Source organism: Lissotriton vulgaris, chromosome 4_1, assembly GCF_964263255.1.
Source record: "Lissotriton vulgaris chromosome 4_1, aLisVul1.2, whole genome shotgun sequence".
Lineage (NCBI taxonomy): Eukaryota > Metazoa > Chordata > Amphibia > Caudata > Salamandridae > Lissotriton > Lissotriton vulgaris.
Genome location: NC_141691.1, coordinates 838335541 through 838356629, shown reverse-complemented (window position 1 = coordinate 838356629; position 21089 = coordinate 838335541). Strand labels below are relative to the sequence as shown.

General features: G+C 42.9%; 1 protein-coding gene across 1 annotated transcript in view; it reads left to right on the top strand.

Annotated features, from left to right (window-relative positions):
• LOC147722654 (uncharacterized) overlaps positions 1–21089 on the top strand; it is a 532792-nt gene that overhangs the window by 173786 nt on the left and 337917 nt on the right. The window contains 2 exon segments of the mRNA XM_086967342.1: positions 17199–17739; positions 19008–19194. Coding sequence (XP_086823468.1) covers positions 17199–17739; positions 19008–19194 — 728 coding nt within the window.

Genomic DNA, 21089 nt, shown 5'->3' with positions numbered 1-21089 from the left:
GAGTCCCTGTAAATATAAAAGATAATATCAGAACTCTACTACATAGTCTCTTGTCTGTATCTCTATAAGGAATGATAGATACCTGTCTTGCAAATGCGAAGTTCTTAATCACTTCAATCTCAATTCAACACTGAATTGTGCCACAAAGGAAATAAACCTCCTCGAGGTAACTATAAACGTGGACTAGTCTTCCACAATTAACAGTTGTAAACATCAATCGTCTCCGTGTCTACAACCACCAAATAACGAACACGCATAAGAGAAGATAACTAGAAATAATAAATGACTCTCCGACTTAGCTGATCAGAAGGAGAGTGTCCAGAAACGAAGCCCTACGCCGAGACGCGAGGAAATCCGTCGGAGCCCGAAAACGCCACCACCGTGACCCGGAAGCTAAGCTGAAACCCGGAAGGAACGCAAAGCGTCTTCACTATGGAGAGGGGAGATTAAATAGCGTGAAGGCGCATGCGCTAGACTTGCGCATGCGCTTACCGGTTGTCTGCTATCCCGCAACCATGTCTTTGCCAACCACGGCTCCCGTGGATCGGCAGGCATGACAGTAACACTGTGAATAGGTAGCACCACTCTACAGAATCGAAAGCTTTGGAAGCATCTAAAAACACTGCAGCCAAAGGGACCTCTGGTGCCACTGTGTTAACAAGGGAGAAGAGGGTCCTAAAGTTATGACTCATAGCTCTCGAAGGGATGAATCCCGATTGGTCCGGTAGTACTATGCGAGTCATGAGCAGCAATAGCCTGTTGGGTAGAACCTTAGCCAATATCTTCGCGTCACAGTTTATAAGTGACAGCGGCCGGTAGGAGTCACAGATTGAGGGCTCTTTACCAGGTTTCAGGAAAGAAGTGATAACCACCTCCTGCATTGATCTAGGCAGGACCCCCACCTCAAGGGACTCCTCAAAGACTTTGCGTAGCACCGGCGCCATAATATCAATGTAGCACTTGTAAAACTCCACCGGAATACCATCCAATCCCAATGCTTTCCCAATTTTTCAGGGACATAATAGCATCTTTTATTTCATCGACTTCCAAAGGGGCGCCCAGGAATTGTCTGTCTATGTCTCTCAACCAACAGAGGGCCACATCACCCAGAAAGGAATCAAAGTCCGTATTACTCGTGGCTTGGCAGGTATATAGCGCTGTATAGTGACTAGTGAAGGCCTCCCCTATTTGAGCATTGTCCCTCCGCATGTTCCCATTGCTATCAACTATCTCTAGAACAGTGTTGGTTCCTCAGGCATTCCGTATAATGGCGGTTAGTGACTTTCCAGGCCTCTCTCCCTCCCCATATCGTCTGGCAATCCAATATTTACTGCGGAATCGAGTTTCACGCTCCGCCTCATTCTCATATTCCGTTAATTTACTTCTGAACTCAGCTTGCACTCCCTGACTATCTCCCCGCTGCATGCGACATTCCAGATCTTTCAGCTCGCCCTCCAGTCTACTGATCGTTCGTTGAATGTCACGTAAGACCCCAAAGCCCTTTGCAATACACACACCACGCATAGTGACCTTAAAGGCCTCCCATAAATTCTCAACACTCTCAACAGACCCCCGATTTCGCGGAAAAAAATCAACAATGTCCTCCCGCAGTTTCTCCCTAAAGACCATATCTAGGAGCGCCTTGGGTTGTAGACGCCAATGCGGTGTAGGGCAGTCCATGCCCGGAACCTGCAGGGTAACAACCACAGGACAGTGGTCAGAGTACGTGCGAGCCAGGTGTTTCACACTCGACACAGTGCCCACCAAGTGATGTGTTAGTAAACAATAGTCCAGCCGCGCCCAGGACCCTGTATAAGAAGTGAAGGATGTGTCCTCTAGCGTTTGAGGATGTATGTGTCTCCAGCAAGCCTTCCTCCATTATGCCCTGCAGCACCTCTCTTGATTTAGGGTGATATTGTGCCAGTCCATCCGCCCTGTCAAGTGTCGGGACCAGTGCCACATTAAAATCTCCGCCCCAGATTACATGCACAGATCCTATGTCTAGTATCTTACCCCACAAAAGTATAAAGAATTCAGGTGTATCTATATTGGGAGCATAACAATTCACCACCGTGACCGTGGATTCTCCCATTCTACCCCAGACTATCACATATCTTCCTGCAGCATCAATTACTTTACCCTGTTGCAGGAATGGGACATTACGTTTAATCAGTATTGCAACTCCCCGAGCATATGAGGAGTAGGAAGAGAAGTACCTACCATCCCCCCACCGGTTTGCAAATGAGGGAGTGGCGTGTGGAGGGGTGTGCGTCTCCTGTAACAGCACCAGTTGCGCTCCGTGCCTGTCTAAATAAGATAATATTTGCTGACATTTTCTTGGATTATTGAGGCCCCTCACGTTCCATGATAGTATCGTCAACAGCTTATTTCTAGTATCACCAGGCGTCTCCATTGTCACAGTTTGATCCCCACATCAGCAATGTCATCAATTTTGGGACCATCCCAACATCACCACCACTCGCTGCCATCGCATGTTGTGCCTGCATAGTGCCCTGACCATATTGGTCAACCGTCTTCCCCCCCTAGCATCCCATGAGTTCCCACCCCCTCCCACTGAAGCAACCCCAACTTGCCAGTACGTGTAATCCTCCCGCAACCCTCACCCCTTTCCCCACCCCAACATCATCAATAAGAACAGAATACCCCGTAGGAGAACTCCCTTTAGGGGAACCGCCCGAGGGCAGCACGACCACTCTCCCCCCCTCACGCCCTCGGACCTGTTCCACCATTAGGCGTCAAACGAGGGAGGAGAGCGGTCCCCGGAATACATTACCACTGGGACTACTGCAGCACTGCTGTCCTCTGCGCCATGTCTATATTTGAAGCAAAGGCCATCATCCATAACCACCTTGAGAGTTAGATACAGTCAGAAATGTCTGCGGTAGTACAGCAACACAAATCAGTCCTCATTGTCCGTGCCATGCTCTCGTTCTCGCTGAGCAGCATCACGTGCCGGTCCGCCCTTGTTGCCTTTCCGCAATGACCGTAGGAAGTCCTCCCCCTGCTGAGGGCTCGTAAATAAGTGCTGTCTGCCCTGGTGTGTCACCCGAAGGCGGGCAGGGTACAACAGTGCGTAATCAATTTGTGCCACACGCAACTTTTTCTTAACCTCAATAATTTTTCGACGCTGCTCCTGCACCATTGGGGTGAAATCCGGAAAGATAAAGAAGGAGACAACATTGTATGTCAATTCCTGTTTAGTTTGTGCTGCCCTTAGCGCCACATTGCGGTCTCTATAGTTCAATAGGCGTGCGACAATGGGCCTTGGAGGTGCTCCAGGTTTTGGTCTAGGACCGAGGGACCTATGCGCTCTCTCCACTATAAACTGCGTAGAGAACTTCTCAGCACCTATAGAGGTAAGTAATAGCTTCTCAATAAAGTCCTCCATATGCCCAGTGTCTGTGAATTCGGGAATGCTCGTGACGCGGATGTTATTGCGTCACCCCCGAGCTTCCAAATCCTTGTTCTTAGCGGCAATATCCTGCAGGAGTTTGTCCATTCTCACCAGCTGTGTGGTGTGGCTAGCCGTTGTGTCAGCCGCCTCCGAGATTCTCCTCTCCGCTTCTTTAATGCGGTCGTCGTGTTGGTCCACCTTATGGACGAGGGCATCCATCCTGGAGGACATACAATCTACCTTATCCACAACAGTGGCAAAGCCTTGCCGCATTTCTTGCAGAATTTGGCGCATGTTCCGAGGAACCCTCGCTTCCGGCCTGCATATCTGGATTGTCCAAGGAGCTCTCTCCAGCCGGCGGTTTAGACCCCTTCTTCGCAGTTTCAAAAGTCAATTTTGGCTGTCGCGTATCAGGCTTCCCCATCACTCCCGATTTCCGTGAGCAAGCCAGGTGGACGGCACTGGGCGCTCACTACTGCCTCCAGATACACGAAGCCCTCAACAGGGTCAGCTCCCCTGGCAGCGATCGTAGTGGCTCTATCCACGTGGTCTTCCCGTCCCCGTTCCGTTCTCCGCGTCAGCACCACAAGCAAGTACTTGGCGTATTTGCAACTACCTCGGATTAAAACTGTGCACCTTCCCGCCGCCGGACTGCTACCAACTGTGCCACCCTGGCGCTGGCGTCGGTCCCCGTGCGATCTTAACCAGGCCACAGGAGGCGCCTCACTACATCAGCCACAGCTCCAGTGGCCTAGGGAGCAGAGCTAGGCGGCCGCCTCATGCCCACAGCGTACCTCTACAGCCGCACCGGGTTGTTCGCACGATGCCACACAGGTGTCTTCAGATACTGATGCTTCCCACTTCGACCAAAGCAGGGTCATTCAGAATTCGCCAGCACCCCACGCAGTACTCCGCCTCAAATGCTAATTATCGTATGTCGCTCACGTTTCTTTTAATCTGCATGCATGCGTTGTTGCATTCCGGGAGTCCCAGCTCCTAAATCCTTGTTGCCCAGCACAGTACCTCCTGGGGCAGGAACAGCGCAGCTGACGGTTCGCCACTCTGGGGGAGGCCTGGCATAGACGCGCCTCGTGAATTCTCTATGTCCAGCCCCACATTAATTTTCGGTAGATCAGCAATCTCTGTCGCTCGTGGACTTGGTCCCTATCACGGTTTCAGTAGCGGGGCATGGGAAGGGGTGTTACAGGCCTGTGTCTCGGTGCGGTCCCCTCGTCCACGGCTGCCTCTAGGCTTGCGCTTCCCAGCAGCAGCCCTTACACTTCCCCGGGGCCCACTGCACTTGTGGCGAGCCGGGGTCTATCCTGCTCGCAGTTGCCGGTCAGCGTCACCTCTGCGGTTCCAGGCCTGCAGTCGGGCAATATTTTAGAGCCTCTGCCGGCCGGCCCACAGCTTCGGATCACTCCGAAACTTTCACCGATCACAGTTCGAGGTGGCAGCAACAATCGGGTGCAGTGCAGCTTGTTTTCATCCCAGTTTAGGAGGATATTTGTAGGATGTTTGGTCCGGGGAGTAGGAGACTCACCGAATGGCGGCCATTCAACTTGTGCGCCCTCTAGCGCCCCTTTAACTCTGACTTCTCTGGTTCTGACCTCAAGTACTTCCTTTTCTATACCATTGTCAAAAGTACTATTGGTATTTTTAATTCTTGCAACTTCCTCATTGGGTGTTTTCATTTCTTTGATGCATTTAGCTGTGTGTTCTATGGATTGTGCTATGCTAATTGCCTCCCCTAAGGTTGGATTTTTGGCCAGAAGTTTCTCTTGTACATGATTATTATTGGTGCACCTAACTAAATGACCTCTGATAAGAGAGTCATTGAGTTCTCCAAATTCACATAACTTGGTTAGGTGTCTTAAAGCTGTTACGTAGTCAATGACAGATTCTTGTTTCCCTTGGATACGACTAAGAAATTGAGGTCGTTCCAAAAATACATTTATCTTGTCACCAAAATGCGTTTCTTACTTCAAGAGAGAAATTTTGAAAACATCTCGATCATCATCATCTTCTTCCCACTCTGGTTCTGGTAATGTTTCGTATATTATCCTACCTTGGGTACCTAGGTTATGTAATAAGACATGTTGTTTGCGAACTGCAGAAAACCTTTCACCGCCTATGACGATTAAGTACGAATCAAACAACTTAACCTAAATAAAAATACAAAGAATAATGATCTAGTGGCCATTAACCCTTTCCTTGCTGCCGTCGGCCATTGGCCGACGGCAGCACTACCTCCCCACTGCTGCCGTCGGCCAATGGCCGATGCGGCCCCGTCCGTTTTGCGGAAGTGCTGCACTGCGGGAAAATCGGGGCCGCGGTAAACGGGTTAAGCATATATTCCCCCTGGAGTTGGAAATATTGCGTATTGTCTCAAAAAATAAGTGAATTAAGTGCACGACTTGTGCTGACTCTGCCTGAGGCTTCAGATCTTTCGTTAAGGAAACGTGAAGTTTGTGGAGATCTTTATGGTGACCCTTGTGGGTCTTGTAATATACATCATGTAGGCTCATTGTATGATCCTTCTATTAGACCCTATTGACAGATTTTTTACAGACACAGTTGTCTTCTAATGGACCATGCTTTGAATTCTTACTTAGAAAGATCAGCTCCATCAAGGGGTGGTTTAAGGGAAAGAACTTCGACTAGGTTTGTGTGTTGCTCAGAGTGTGTTCATATTGTCAATTGATTTCGTTTAGAGGGAAATGTACAGCCGGTGTTGGTTCATGTCAGTTACTGGCTCTTTAGTGGTTAAGGCTTAACCAAGGGATATTGTCATTGAGTCCACATTCGTCAGTTCGTAAGCGATGGACCGATCTCTGTTCTTTTTCGAATAGTACCCTTTCTGCATTGTGTGTTTTTGTGGCCAGGGTTTCTAGAATCACCCATCTCAGGTCATTTGTCATATGCTTTGCCTCTATGTAGTGACCGCTTAATTTCGTCGTTATTCTTTGGCATTTGACGTTGCTTCTGTGTTAACCTATTCGTTGTTTGAGTTTACGACAAGTCATACCAATGTATCGTAGACCATATGGGCAGGTGAACATGTAAATGACGTGAGTAGTGTTGCAGTTCGTATGGTACCTGATGGTCCACTTAAGGTCTGGTAGAAGTTGTAGAGTTTTTGTTACTGAGGTTAAATCGCATACAGAGCAGGAACCGCTAGGGTAATGCCCCACCATCAGAGGATTGTCCCATAGTTGTGGTCTTAGGTCACCTCGTTTTGGTGGTAGTGGTCGGGTGTGAACCAGAATGTGTTTAATGTTCCTTGTCCTCTTCTTCGCGAACCTAGGCTTCGGCCAGTTTAGTGCTCCTGATGTAATGATTCTCCAGTTCTTGTTAACTATCTTCTTTATTTTGTTTGAAGCTACATTGTTGATGGTTACACAGGTAGTCAAGTCCTTTTCTGTTATTCTAGGGGTGGTACCCAGTAAGCTTTCTCTTGGTTGGGTTTATAGCCCTTTTTTTCATTTTTTGATGGTCTTCTCAGGGTATTCTCGAAGTCTCAACTTGGTGTACAGATCTTCTGCTTGTAACTTATAATCCTGGGTTTTGCTACAGTTGAGTCAAAGTCGTAGAAATTGACTATAGGGTAGATTTTCCCTCAGAGGACGGGGATGGAAACTCTTGTATGAGAGTAGACTGTTTTTCACTGTTGGCTTGAAGTAAGTTTTAGTTTGTAGAGTGCCATTCTCTGCAAAGATATTAATGTCTAGGAAATCAAGACTCTTGCTGTCGGCTATATAGGTGAATTTTAGCCACTCATCTCTGGTGTTCAAACAACTGTGGAATTCCTCCAAGCTAGCCCTGTTGCCTTCCCAGATCATGATAACGTCATCAATATAACGCTTTTAAAACAAAATCTTCTGTTGGACCAATAGAAGATCTTGTTTTGGAAGCATAATATATGACATCATCAGCAGTGGATTGCGGGCGCGCAAGTTATAGTGAGTCCAACTAACTATAACGTGGGAATTTCAATGATTTTGTATGAGTAAAATGTTCAGCTAACTATAACTGGTGTGAAACCTATGGTTTTTTCAGTGAAAAAAAAAAAAAAATATATATATATATATATATATATATATATACACATACATACATACACACACACACATACACATATATATCATCATGTAGAGATGAAATACCACAAGCTTAAAAGGTGTAATGGATGAATTTTTGTTTCTTTGACCTATTATTAATTAGTTAACAATACTTGCCCACAAGGGCTGAATGTATGTAAATAACCTGATTAATGAATGTATTTCCTGGGCATTAAGAAAATGAATTTTGTTTACTCTGTTTGAAATCTAAAAACGGAAGTATTTCTACTATGTTTATCAAAGTGTGAACCTTGCACCTTTAAATGTTTGTAGTGCACTTTATTGAATCACCCTTGACAAAGCAGTGAGGTAACTGCGAAACGCGTCGGGTTTGCCCGAAAGCCTAAAAATAAAGACCGTTCATGAAACGTGGCCACGGCACCAGTAAAGTTATTTATTTTCTTAGACTGGATTTTGTTGGAATCTTGTGGGAGTGGCATTCCCTGCCGTGTTGCCCGCCGTGTTTGGGGCTTGGATTTTGCCAAAACTACGCTGGGATATATATATATATATATACATACATACATACACACACACACATACACATATATATATAGCTTGAATCCGACAGCAACATTGTGATCCGCCAAGCGGATAAGGGTGGAAATGTAGTTTTGTAGCCCCGACTAATGTATATACAGGAAGCGGAGAAGCAGTTACAAGACCATTCCTGTTACAAAAAGAGCAACTTGGGAGCAGTAAGACTGGCATGGGAAGATCAAAATGCCAAGCTTGTTGCATGGAAGAGTGGGAATTTAATTCCAAAGGAAGAATTTGGGTTTCTAAAGAAAGAAATTCCAGTCATACCCTCATTTTACTTGCTTCCTAAAGTTCACAAGCATACAGAGATTCCTCCCGGGAGACCAATAATTTCAGCAATTAACAGTTCCACTGAACACATGTCAACATACATTGAATATTTTTTGCAGGACAGTGTAAAAAATCTTGATTCTTATGTGCAGGACTCATCTGACTTTGTCAGAAAATTGAATGACATTGCTTGGAATGCTAATTGTATACTTATGAGTTTGGATGTTACGTCCTTGTATACGTCTATACGACACATGGACAGTATCAGAGTTGTCAATTATTTTTTGAACAGAAGGGCGATTAACTTTTCTTCCCACAATTCTATGCTTATTGCCATGATCAAGATCTGCTTAGAACAGAATTATTTTCTGTTCAACAATCAGGTCTATCAACAGACTAGAGGGGTAGCTATGGGGGCCTGTTTTTCTCCCAGCCTGGCGTGCTTGCACATGGGCTGGTGGGAGGAACAGGTCCTCATGGTACAACATCAGGCCAGCATGACGAATCATGTTCCCCTCTATTTGAGGTATATAGATGACCTTTTCTTTATATGGCAAGGTACCATGCAGGAAGCACATCAATTCGTAGAACAACTAAATAGGAATTACCTGAATCTTGAATTTACATCCACCATAAGTACATCTCAGTTATGCTTGTTGGACATAGAGGTATACATTGATGCAGGAAAATTAGCGACGAGGCTGTACAGAAAGCAGCAGGCAACACTATCCTGCACGCGGCTAGTCAACATCCCCACCACTTGATACAAAGCATCCCCTTTGGAGAGATGCTTCGTATCAAAAGAATATGTAGTGACGAAAGGGAGTGTGCCAAAGCTATGGAAGCGAGTAAATTACGCTTCCTGGCGCGGGGATATTCTGAAAAAACTATTGCCAGGGCAATGGAGCGCTCTAGTATCATATCAAGAGCCCAGATACTGGCACCTAAACCCAAGCCGGGCTCTATTCATCCAGACACTCTATCAGAATCCTCAAGGGTGGTGGTCACATATAACCAGCAACACAAGGAGATGCGGCGGATCTTCAGTCGCAATTGGAACCTGGTGACGGGGGATCCTGTCATCGGGGGTTTAGTTGGTAGGAGACCAGAATTTTCCTTCAGAAAATCAACCTCTATGTCAGACAGGCTGGTCAAAAATCATCTGGAACAACCTATATCAAAAACTTTTATGAATCTAAGAAAGGGTTTTTTAAAATGTTCCAGCTGCAATGGGTGCAACAAATCACAATACTATACACCATTCAAAGATGATCCTGTGCTCATCACTAAACAGTTATCCTGCAAAACGGAGTTTGCTGTGTATGTGCTGCAGTGCCCCTGTGACCTCCGGTATGTAGGGAGTACCCGGCCTCCGGTTCACAGGAGAATACTGCAGCACATAAGAGCAATTTCCAACAAAGATCAATCCTATCCGGTGGCGCGCCATTTTCAAAATACCCATGAGAGTGACCCAAGACATCTCACTTACTATGTCATTGATTGTATCTTGCCCCTCAAGAGAGGAGGCAATAGGGATGCACTTCTGAGGGTCTTAGAAACTCGTTACATCTTGGAACTAAACAGTCGTACCCCTGGAGGTTTAAACGCTAGTGAGGACCTTTATACCTGTTTATGACTCCTTAATAATTGGCTTTACAAACATGGGCATTCACCCATTTACATTATTGAAGACAAAAAGACATATTTCATACTAAATGGTAGCCACTATCTATACTTCTATTGGGTTTCTGTACCATCGTGTGCTATGGTATGTAGCTGTTCAATAACATCAGTCTGATTTTATAGGGAGAGGCTCCTCCTTTCACAATTTCAGAAAAATTATTCACTTGCACTTAGCACTTTTATCAATTTATTTTGCACTTTGCTACAATGTCTGCTCTATGCCACATAATGGGAATAACAGGTAGATTTGTCCATGTTTACAAAGTTTATTGTTTACATGTAGCACTAGACTCTTTAATAGAGATTCCCACTTGGGATACATTTTATACATATTTTTTCAAAAGTTAGGAAACGTGGTCTTTGGAATAATGAAATCAACACTGTGTTTTTATGTCTTATATATTTATATGTATATATCTATTAATTTATTTATATATATATATATTTATTTATTTGCTCTATGTTGCACAATTGTACATATATTATGATATTACATTATTCATATACCCACTGTGGGTTGTATCCATGACCAGGAAAGCTATGAATTATTTGCATAGTCCCCTGTTTGTTTCCGTAAACTTTTGTAAACTTGTTTACATATGTGGGTGGTTACGTTTAGTCCACCTTTTGTGTCATTGATGTTGTATATTTTTCCCTTGTGGCTTTGCGATCACATCATGTGATCAAGACAGTGGATACTGTCGAAACGCGTAATGGCGGGCATGCTGAGCAAAATTGAGCAGGAATAAAACGCACTTTGTTTGGCATTATTTCTGGGTTCCTCTCTTCGTCTTTTCCAGTCTGTAAACGATCGTGGTAGTGCTGGAATTTCCTTGACGAGTTCTTCTTCCATATAGATATATATATACATGCATACACACACACACATACATATATATATATATATATATATATATATATATATATATATATATATATACATACATATACATACATACATATACTGGTGGTTGCCAGTAGGTAGTTATAGATAGTTCTGGTTTTCCATAGATTGAGAGTTTTTTAGGTTTGACAGTAACATTGGCCCCTTTTGATGAATCTCCACAAAATCATAAAACTTTCTTTAAAAAAAGTTTATCGACCACAGCGCATTTCTGGAAAGTTTCGGGGTGATCAGTCAAGTGGGAGCCGAGAAAAAGAGGGTCCCAAAACATAAAATCTCCATGCATTTTCCATAGACATATTTAGACATGTCTACAGCAAAAACTGCTGAACGGAATTACACCAAATTCAGCAGGAAGTTAGATCTTGTTCCACAGATTGTGCTTTTTGTGATTTTGCATAAATCAGTTCAGTAGTTTTTGAGAGATATAGGGTAAAAAATAATTTTATATTTTGGCAGTTGGGCTTGCGAGAGTCCCGTGGGTGCCCCTCAAGAGCACAAAATCAATCTGGAGCCCTGTGATTGGTCCAAAGGCCCATTTCTCCAATGAGCCTTCACACTCTTGCAGGTGTGAGAGGCTCCCTCAAGAGCGAACGCTCTGATTAGCTGGCTGTTGAAAAGCTAGCAATGGAATAGCCACCATTACTTTTTACCGTTAAAAATAGGAGTTGTTGTGGGAATGAAGTAAAAAAGCTATATAAGAAGGCAGCAGAAAGTTAGAGTTAGAGAGGAGGTGTCTAAGGGATAACTACTGTCAAGATAAGACATGTATAATTGTTTTTAACTAATGTTTTATGATATTGTGGGACTCTCGCAGATTTGTGAATAGTACAAAGGAGTAGAAAAGTTCTCAATACATTCTGTTAGCAGGAATGCATGTTGTGTCCTTGTATTTGAGAGGAAGTGTATAAGAGATAAGTAATGTTATGATTAGATGGTAAAATATTTTTTTAAATGGTACGATCTCGCAAGACTTACAGGATCGTGACAAGTAGGGAGGAGTAGGTGATGTTAGAATACGCTTTGCTATGCACACTTATCACTGTATAAGGAGTCTTACTGGAGGTGGTGTTTATCAGAGTCTACTCTTTATGCTCATTGGTTTGAGAACAGTTGTGAGTAGAGTTAAGGCTCATCCAAATACCCAACTACGCACACCCATTATCTGAGATAAAAGTCTAAAAGGAGAGCCCAGTCCCTCCTCCCACCGTACTACGCCCACCTATCATTACATAGACTGGCCAGTACCTCCACACACCCTACTTCGCATACCCATCATCTGCGACAAAGGTCTGAAAGGAGAGGGCAGTCCCTCCCCACACCCTATCTGCACACCTGTCATCTGAGAGAGTTGTCTAAAAAGAGTGGCCACACTCTCGCCACACCCTATTATGCACACCCATCATTACAGAGAGAGGTCTCAGCAGAGAGGCCAATCCTTCCACACATCCTACTACGAACACCGGTCATCTAAGAGTGATGTCTGAAAGGAGGGAACAGTCCCTCTCCACACCCTACTACGCACACTCATGACTTCAGAGAGAGGTCTCAACAGAGAGGCTAGACCCTCCACACAACCTACTACGCACACCTGTTATGTGAGGGAGAGATCTGAAAGAAGAGCCCGCTCCTGCCCTACACTCTACTAGGCACACCTATCATTACAAAGAAAGGTCTCACAGAGAGACCAATACCTCCACACACCCTACTGTAGGAGAAAACACTCATTACTGCTGCCAGCACACAAACAACTCACTTAGATGCTGAAAACAAGCATAATATGAAACATTGAGCCTATAGCATACACTTTACAGGTAGCATAGGACAAATTAACAATCAACCACAGATATATGGGAAACTCTTATTGACTGCAGTGTTCAATATCTATACAATTGCTGGCACAAAGCCAAAATAGTGAATATCAGTTTAAACAGTTTAAAAACAAATGTCCTATTATGGACAGTTTTTATCTGTATCAAAGCCATGACACTTAAAGAGCCTACATTAAGAAATGAAGTTGATATTAGTTGAAAAAAGAGCACTTTTATCACACTGTTTACAGACAGTGAAACTCGCATGAGAAATGCACCACAGAGTATTGAAACAAATCTACTATGAACAGTCCCCTGTTTTTAATGTCAATGGGTCTTTTGATCCCAAGAAACAGGTGGAACACAAATATGCAACTTTCTGCAGACATGTCACTGGAAAGCTTCATCAGATTGCCCCTTTAAAGAATATTAGGAAGTTGGGTAGACCTTCTGCCCCGTGGTACAATGAAAAACTGAGGACTTTAAAAAAAAGAATGCAAACAGGCAGAGCGGCAACTGAGGAAGGCGCATGCAGAAACAGATAAAGCTACTTGGAAGGAGAAAATAGGTAGCTATAAAAAGGAAATTGGGACTGCAAAAGCAGAACATTATGCAGAAGTTACCCTGAAGGCGCCCAATAGCACCAAGAGTATCTTTAAAATTGTGAAGGATATTGCCAGTCCAGATTGCACTAAAATTAAGATTCTGCCTACTCAGGAGTTATGAAACAGTTTAGCCACCTTTTTCGAGGAAAAAATAAGCAAAATCATTAAAGGACTGAAACTGGATAACCTGGTCATATCTGGTGAGATAAATAGTAGCTCATCACCAAGTAAGCAAGAAGGTTGGGATGGTGGGGATAAGTCAGCGGATCAGTTGGTCTTTTTAGATCATTTTGATCTTCGCTCCGAGGAGGAGTTTAACAAGATAGCCTTAAGAGTTTCCTCTGGCTTCCCTATGAATCCCCTCCCTCATAAAATCTGGAAGGAGTTAGAACCTGAACTCTTCCCAATACTTTGACAGTTGTGCAACCAACCCTTGAGTTGCGGGTTGGTACCGTTAAGCTGGAAGCAAGCAATAATAACACCTCTCTTGAAAAAACCTGCGCTTGACCCAGCCTGCACTAAGAGTTATAGGCCCATCTCCCTCCTAGCCTTTCCAGTGAAGATCACAGAGCGCCTGGTGAGTAGGGCACTCTCTCAGTTTCTGGAGAGTAATAACAAGTTGAAGGACATGCAGTTTGTTTTTCGCCCAGGTCGTGGGACGGAGACAGCTCTGGTGACCATTTTGGATGATCTTCGAATGCGAGCAGACAGGGTACAATTCGCTGTACTGATTTTAATGGACCTGTCTACCGCATTCGATACAGTCAACCATGCAGTTCTTCTAGCAAGATTGGAGAGTAGGGGTGGTGGGCGTAGCCCTGGAATGGTTTCAATCTTACCTGGCAAATAGACATCAGGCGGTGGCTCCCCCCCCTATCAATCGGATTTCGTTGATATTAGGCATGGGGTACCCCAGGGTTCTGCAATCAGCCCAATATTGTTTAACACTTATATGAGCCCTCTGATTGTGGTCATCAAGTCACATAATTACAGCCTTGTGAATTACGCAGAGGATACACAGCTTATTTTATTGCTGGAGCGAGATCAAGCGGTGTCGCTGGGAAATTTCACGCCCGTATGCAAGAAACGGTGCACTGGCTGAGAAATAACTCCTTGCAATTTAATGGCGATAAAACGGAGATACTTTGCTGTGCAGCAAGTAAAGTGCCATTTTCAATTCCATTGGTCTTTTGGCGCATCCTCACAGAGACATCTTTGTTAACCGTTGCAATGGTACGTAATCTAGGGGTTAGCTTCAATGATAAGCTGAACCTAGATACTGAAGTAAATAAAATCGTGGGAAGCAGCTTTTCGCTCATTAGAATACTCTGAAAGATTATTCTGTTGTTACCAACTCAGGCACGAGCACAAGTAGTAAGGAGTGTTTTTCTAAACCGGTTGGACTATGGCAATGCGTTGCTGCTGGAGTTCCCAAGGTATCTGATTGGGAGACTCCAGAGGATCCAGACTGTGGCTGCAAAGCTTGCCCTATCAAGACCACAATAGTCATCTCCATCTCTGGCGGAGCTGCATTGGCTCCCTGTACTCCAGAGGATACAATTCAAATCACTATTTGGGTGGGGCCTAAACCGTTGCAGACTAAGTTCAGCTGGTATGCCCCCACCCACAGTGTACGCTCCTCCTCGGCTAACCTGGTACAAATACCCAGGATTAAAAGAGTAAAATCGGGTGGAAGAGCTTTCAGTTTTGCTGCAGCACAGCCCTGGAATGGTCTTCCAAATGATCTAAGACAGATGCAGGATTTGTTGAAGTTCAGAAGGAAAATAAAAACCTGGCTATTCCTCAGAGCGTATGTCCCTGTATAGTAACTTGGTCCCTGGGAACTATGGCAGCAGTGCACATGAATCCCAGTGCCAGGATACCCGTCGGATTACAGTGCGCTTTACACGTCTGAATAACAATAAAAATAACAGTATACACTCTTTGCAACAGTTGTACAAAACAAAACACTGTTTGCTAAAAATAACCATAATCTGAAGGCTAAAAAACGTACTACCTGCATCCTTCAAATGGTGGTGAACATTTTACAGATAGCTCATCTATTCTACCAAAACTAGCACACATGCATATCTTTGTTCTTGGTACACACAGTCTTCTATGTTAAGTATAAAAGATCATGCTGACAAGATTCTTTCTAGTAACTCAAGGCAGCTTACAAAAGTTAGTATCTACTAAGGAAAAGTCTTTCTCCTATATGAAACTTTTTGTGTAGAACCAAAAAACGTGTGTGAAACATAATGAGCACAAATCAACTTTTATCTGCACACAGAGTTACTTTTGAATAAAAAAAAATGATAACATGTTCAATACCTCTGCACAGCTATGGTGCATTAAGAGCACATGCATTTTGTAAACACACACATTAGCTGAATTCAAGCTGCACACAATGACCCAGAAAAGTAATTAGATAGCTTCTTGCTACTATGTAAACTATAAAATAAACTAACACGCATTGGATGATGTAATCAGTGATGTCATTTGAGATTTCATCAGTGTTGTCATAAATGATGTCATAGAACAAGTCATGAGTGATGTAATAAGCGAGGTCGTAAGCAGTGCATGTCTGGGGCACAAGTTATAGTTAGTATATTTACTACACAACCCTAAACCCTAATACATCCTCTACCTATTATATATGTGGGTAACGATATTTTAGGGTTTAGGGGTGGGTAAGGGTATTGAGTGGTCAGGGTGATTTTGGGGTTTAAGGACGAGTAAGGGTATTGCGTGGTAAAGGTATAGTTAGGGGTTTGGGTTGGAAGGGTATTGGGTGGTAAAGTTGTTTTCTAGGTTTTAGGGGTGGGTAGTGTTAATGACTGGTAAGGGTATATTTGGGTTTAGGGGTGGGCAAGGTTATTGGGTGGTAAGGGTGATTTTAGGGTTGAGGGTGGGTAAGGGTATTGGTCGGTATTGGTAGTTTTGGTGTTGAGGGGTGGGTAAGAGTATTGGGTGGTAAAGGTATTTTTAGAGTTTAGGGGTAGGCAAGGGTATTGGGTGGTAAAGGTGTTTTTAGGATGTAAAGGTGGGTAGGAGTATTGGGTGTTAAGGGTATCCGTAAGGTGTAGGGGTGGGTAAGGGTATTGGGTTATAAGGATATTTTTAGGGTTTTGGGGTGGGTGAGCGTATTGGGGGTTAGGGTATTTTGTGGATTTAGGGGTGGGTATGGCTATGGGATGGTGAGAGTGTCTTTAGAGTTTAGGAGTAGGTACGGGTATTGGGTGGTAAAGTTATTTTTTAGGGTTCGGGTGGGTAAGGGTATTTGGTGGTAAGGTTTAGTGGTGGGTGAGTTTAAGGGTTGATAAGGGAATATATATATATATATATGTACACACAGATATATATGTGTGTGTGTGTGTATATATATATGCATCTATAAAAATAGGGGTTTCACTTACTGATATATGCTTACCATTTCTTTGTAAATGCATTTGTGGTAAGGCATATGCATTGTAAAGACTTGTGTGGGAAAGGCACGGTGTGGTAAACACATTGCATAGTAAAGGATGCTTGGTAAAGGCATGCGTGGTAAAGGCATTCGTAGTAATGTCATACAACCTTTCCACAGCTTAACCACCCTTTCTTCTTCCCCGACTTGCCATGAGGTTTCTGACTATCTATTTCCTTCTTTAAGGTGCACTCTAAAATGGTGGCTGGCAAGGAGGATTTGTATAATTTCTGTTTTACCACAATTACAGTCTGGTTCCTAAAGAGGAATGATTTAATGTTTTGGGGATCATAACTAGATGCTAGATGAATTTCTGAAATATACCAACAGTGAAGATTAATTGGTAGAGATTAATAAATTCTTTCTTTCTGTTTCCCAACTAGATGCAGATGTTGAAGACTATTCCATGAAAAGCAAGTTATCCTCAAGTAAAAGTGACACTGCACCCATCAGTCATGAATCTGACTTTGCATATGGCTGCAAGAAAGTCCTCAGCAACCATACCTTAATACTGGAGTTTGGCATTGAGGAGCTATCAGCCATTGATGAGCCACTCACAGAGACCAAGATTGTTGACCACGGAAAGGAGCAGGATGTAACAAAGCAGGATGTAATAAAAGATGGACCCACCAAAGAGTTTGAGTGTACAGATGTTATCCAGATGCCTATGGATGATCAGATCCTTCAGTGTGATGCAAGTCTACTAACTATCATGCAGGAGCCCTTGCTTGACTGTATCGTGAGAGAATCGCCCAACAAGGAAGTCTCCTCGTTCCTCACAAAATCGGATTCCTCTTTAGTTTCTCCTTTATTACAGGAGCAGAGTTCTTTTACTGATATTGTGAATCCGTTTCGCAACAAAAATGAGTCAAATAATTTTCATGAATGTGAGGTAAGATCCTAGTCAAATAAAATAGGACCCCAAAGAAAGATGAGCTTTATGTTACAAAGAGTGCATCTGTTGCCACACATACTAAAAGACAACGAAAAACATGTTCCTTTAGAGTCACTACTAGTCAACTTCATTCAGGTGGAGTTTGATTGCTGGGCATTATCACTGTTGTATACCTGTGCTGAACTTCTGTACTTGAGTTGCTCCAGAGACCTGAAAATATGCTTGCACTAAGATGCAAAAGAAATGTACGGTTTGGGGAGAACGGGACTGTAGGGAATTGTAGCAGGCCTACCTGAAAGTCTGTAATGTGGGAGCCTTGTATATGGTGCTATGATTGTAGGTGTCATTTATTATAATTTTAGCTCTGTGTGGAACCTACCAAGGTTTTGTTGTAATGGTCAGTTGACTTACTGTCATTGTCAAAGTAATATCTGTTTTGTTGATTTGCAACTTACGTACCCATAAATAAGTTTCCACCCTATAGCTATTCAAATACTTTAAGTTCATAAGTAGAAAGACTCACACATTCCATACTTAACTTTTGAAATACTTTCTTTATTACAAGTCATTGCTTCATTATCCAGTTTCATACAAAAGACAACAATATCAATAACATTATTAATGACATTGATAGAAATACTCTGCTATTGCACCACCCTTCAGTTGGTCAAATCTCCTCGACTGACGGGACTGAAGCACATGCCTTAGAACGAGAAAGAGAGTGGGCAGAAGTGTTGCCCTTCAGTTACACAGGTCTGGTTTCCTTCATGCCTGCTTACTCTCCTATTGTTGGGCAGACACACATTTCCTATTCTACCTAGAGAGTTTCCTCTTAGCTCAACCATGCTCACTTGTACTAATGGAAGACACACTTTGGATCAAAATTAAGAAAGTGCTCCATAGATTTGCTTACAGAGCTTCATCAGAGGTATTATGTTGAAAAGCCTTCATTTTAAGGGCACCTCATCAGGCGAAGTCTTCTTCCTTTACACAATTGTCAGGGCACCTAATCAGGGCTGTCCATTTGCCAGTCTTACGAATCCTTAAGCTTCTTCAAAGGCTGCTTGTGCCAGAGCAGTTTTGCAGTGTATTCAGGATCTACGTGTACATGTGAGATAGATGGTGTCAGCGGGTTACATGACTGCACTCTGAGATGATCTTCCCCTTGAGGGCTTGCTTGAGTGATACTTCTCATGACAAGACATAGTTGTACTGCATCTAGGTAAGGTTTCTGAGTAATAAACATTTATAAACATATATGTTTTGTATTTGACTAGGTTGGCATGGAACAGACTTCCACTAAAATCGCTGAAGCTTCAGACCAGATTCAGATCATGAGTTCTCAAGACTCTTTGGATGAGTACATTACTCTAATTAAGTCATTGATGTGTTCAACACAAAGTGTAAAAACAAGCAATAAGAACAATATGCGTAATCATAACATGAGCATGGAATCTAGCGAGGAACCCTTTCCTGTCAAAAGAGTAAGATATTGTTTGTCTATTGATAATAGTATCCTTTGTAACATAGGTGCTGTAGGTAGGGGCTCTCAAGCAGCAAATATGGTTAAGTTTAGTTGGTTGGCAGGGGGGAGGCTTCTGAATGTATCTTACCAGGTGATGGTTAAGGTATAAATGATGAGATGTGAACACACTTGATAGTAAATTACAGTGAACTTATATCAACTGAACACTAATCATTGATATCTACATTTTGTTGACGTAAGTTTACATTGAGGACACTTGTTTACATTTTATAACGATAGTACAGAGATCGAGGGTGATAAGAATTATGTTGTTATTTTGTTTAATAGTAATGTGGTAATTTTTTATAGTCCAGAAACATTCATGGACAGAGAATGGGAAGAGAATCCTCAGTGTATTCTTCTCAAATGCCTGTGGTCCTGTCTTACCACTATACCTCACATAAAATATAGGATAATCCTTCAATCTTTCAGGAAAATAGGGAGTCTAAATTGAAAATGTAAAATAATTTCCCAAGGGAAAATAATATAAGAATAGATCTGAACAGGGGGTGGAGTTACTCATGCACTTTGGATTTCTTACTTTATAATGTTAATACCTATGACCAAATATATTATGTTTATTTGTAACAAACACCACATGCCTTTGTTGTTGTTATTTGCTCAAAACATATTTAATACTAATTTAAATGTTGCATAGAAACTTAGGGCCTGCCTTATATTTTGGGGACATGTATTCCATCACAACTGATACCCCTTCTGCCTTATTACAAGTGCGTTATGTCCTAATGCAGTTGTAATAAGGTGGATCACGATGTTCGTCTCATTGTTCGGAGTAAGCCAGTTCCTAAATCAGACCTTTAATGTTTATTAATAAAAACTGATTCTCTACACATAGAGATTCTGAGTGATTTGGGAGGAGGTTGAAGTAACAAGAGAATACATTGTTAAATACTGGACATTTATATTGTAATGTGCCCCTGTTCAGTCATGAAATTAGACATAACATTGGAGTGGATAGTGCTTCTATGTCACCTCTAGTGATCACTCCGATATGGTTCTGCAGACACAGATGGTGCAGCACCGCTAGGTGCTCAAGAAGACAAAGGAATCAGCAGAAGGAAGTATTCTGCTGGATGACTGGGAAGGATGTCTATATAAGTAATATGTGAGAGGGTAAAGTACCTATTGGAAAAAAACCTTCACAGATGGGAAGTAGCATTCCTTTATGGCTTTAGAGAAAGTCCTCTTTAGGTTGTCTGTGGCAATCGCCACAAGAGCATCCTTGTTTGCATCTCTTCTCTTGTTCTCTGATGGAAGGTCTGCCCAGATCTTTGAGAGTGCCATTAGTTTATTTTGGATCAAGACTTTGAAGACTACCATGTTATGTTAAAGGAGGTTGAAGTTCTGAGTCTCGGAAAAGTGGAATCGAGCTCAGCAAAGACAGCATCCCTTGATAAAAAGCATTCAATCAAATTAGGGACACTAATAAACATTGTCATTATGAACAATGTGGCCTGTCAAGCAATAGCTGAGTCCTAATAGTGGCGGAGAGGTGAGATACAAAGGGGCATACTTACAAGCCCATATCGCCACAGGAACTGTTTAATTTCTCCTCATTTTTGTTGTTTCTATGTAAACATCTTCCTGCCTATAAACAATCATTCCCTCAGCGCAACCACCCTTGCATTATAGTTGCATTATTTTGACACAATATTATGTCTACACAATATTTTTGTTTTGGATATTCTGTCAGCGATATTGTGCACTTGGTAGTTGTTAACCTTTCCATGCTTGCAACAAGACGACTGATTGCAAAACATTTGTGCATGTTATAAGAGATGGGCGAGCCAACACATTAACTGGGAGAGACAGGGATGAGCCAATTGTTTGGCT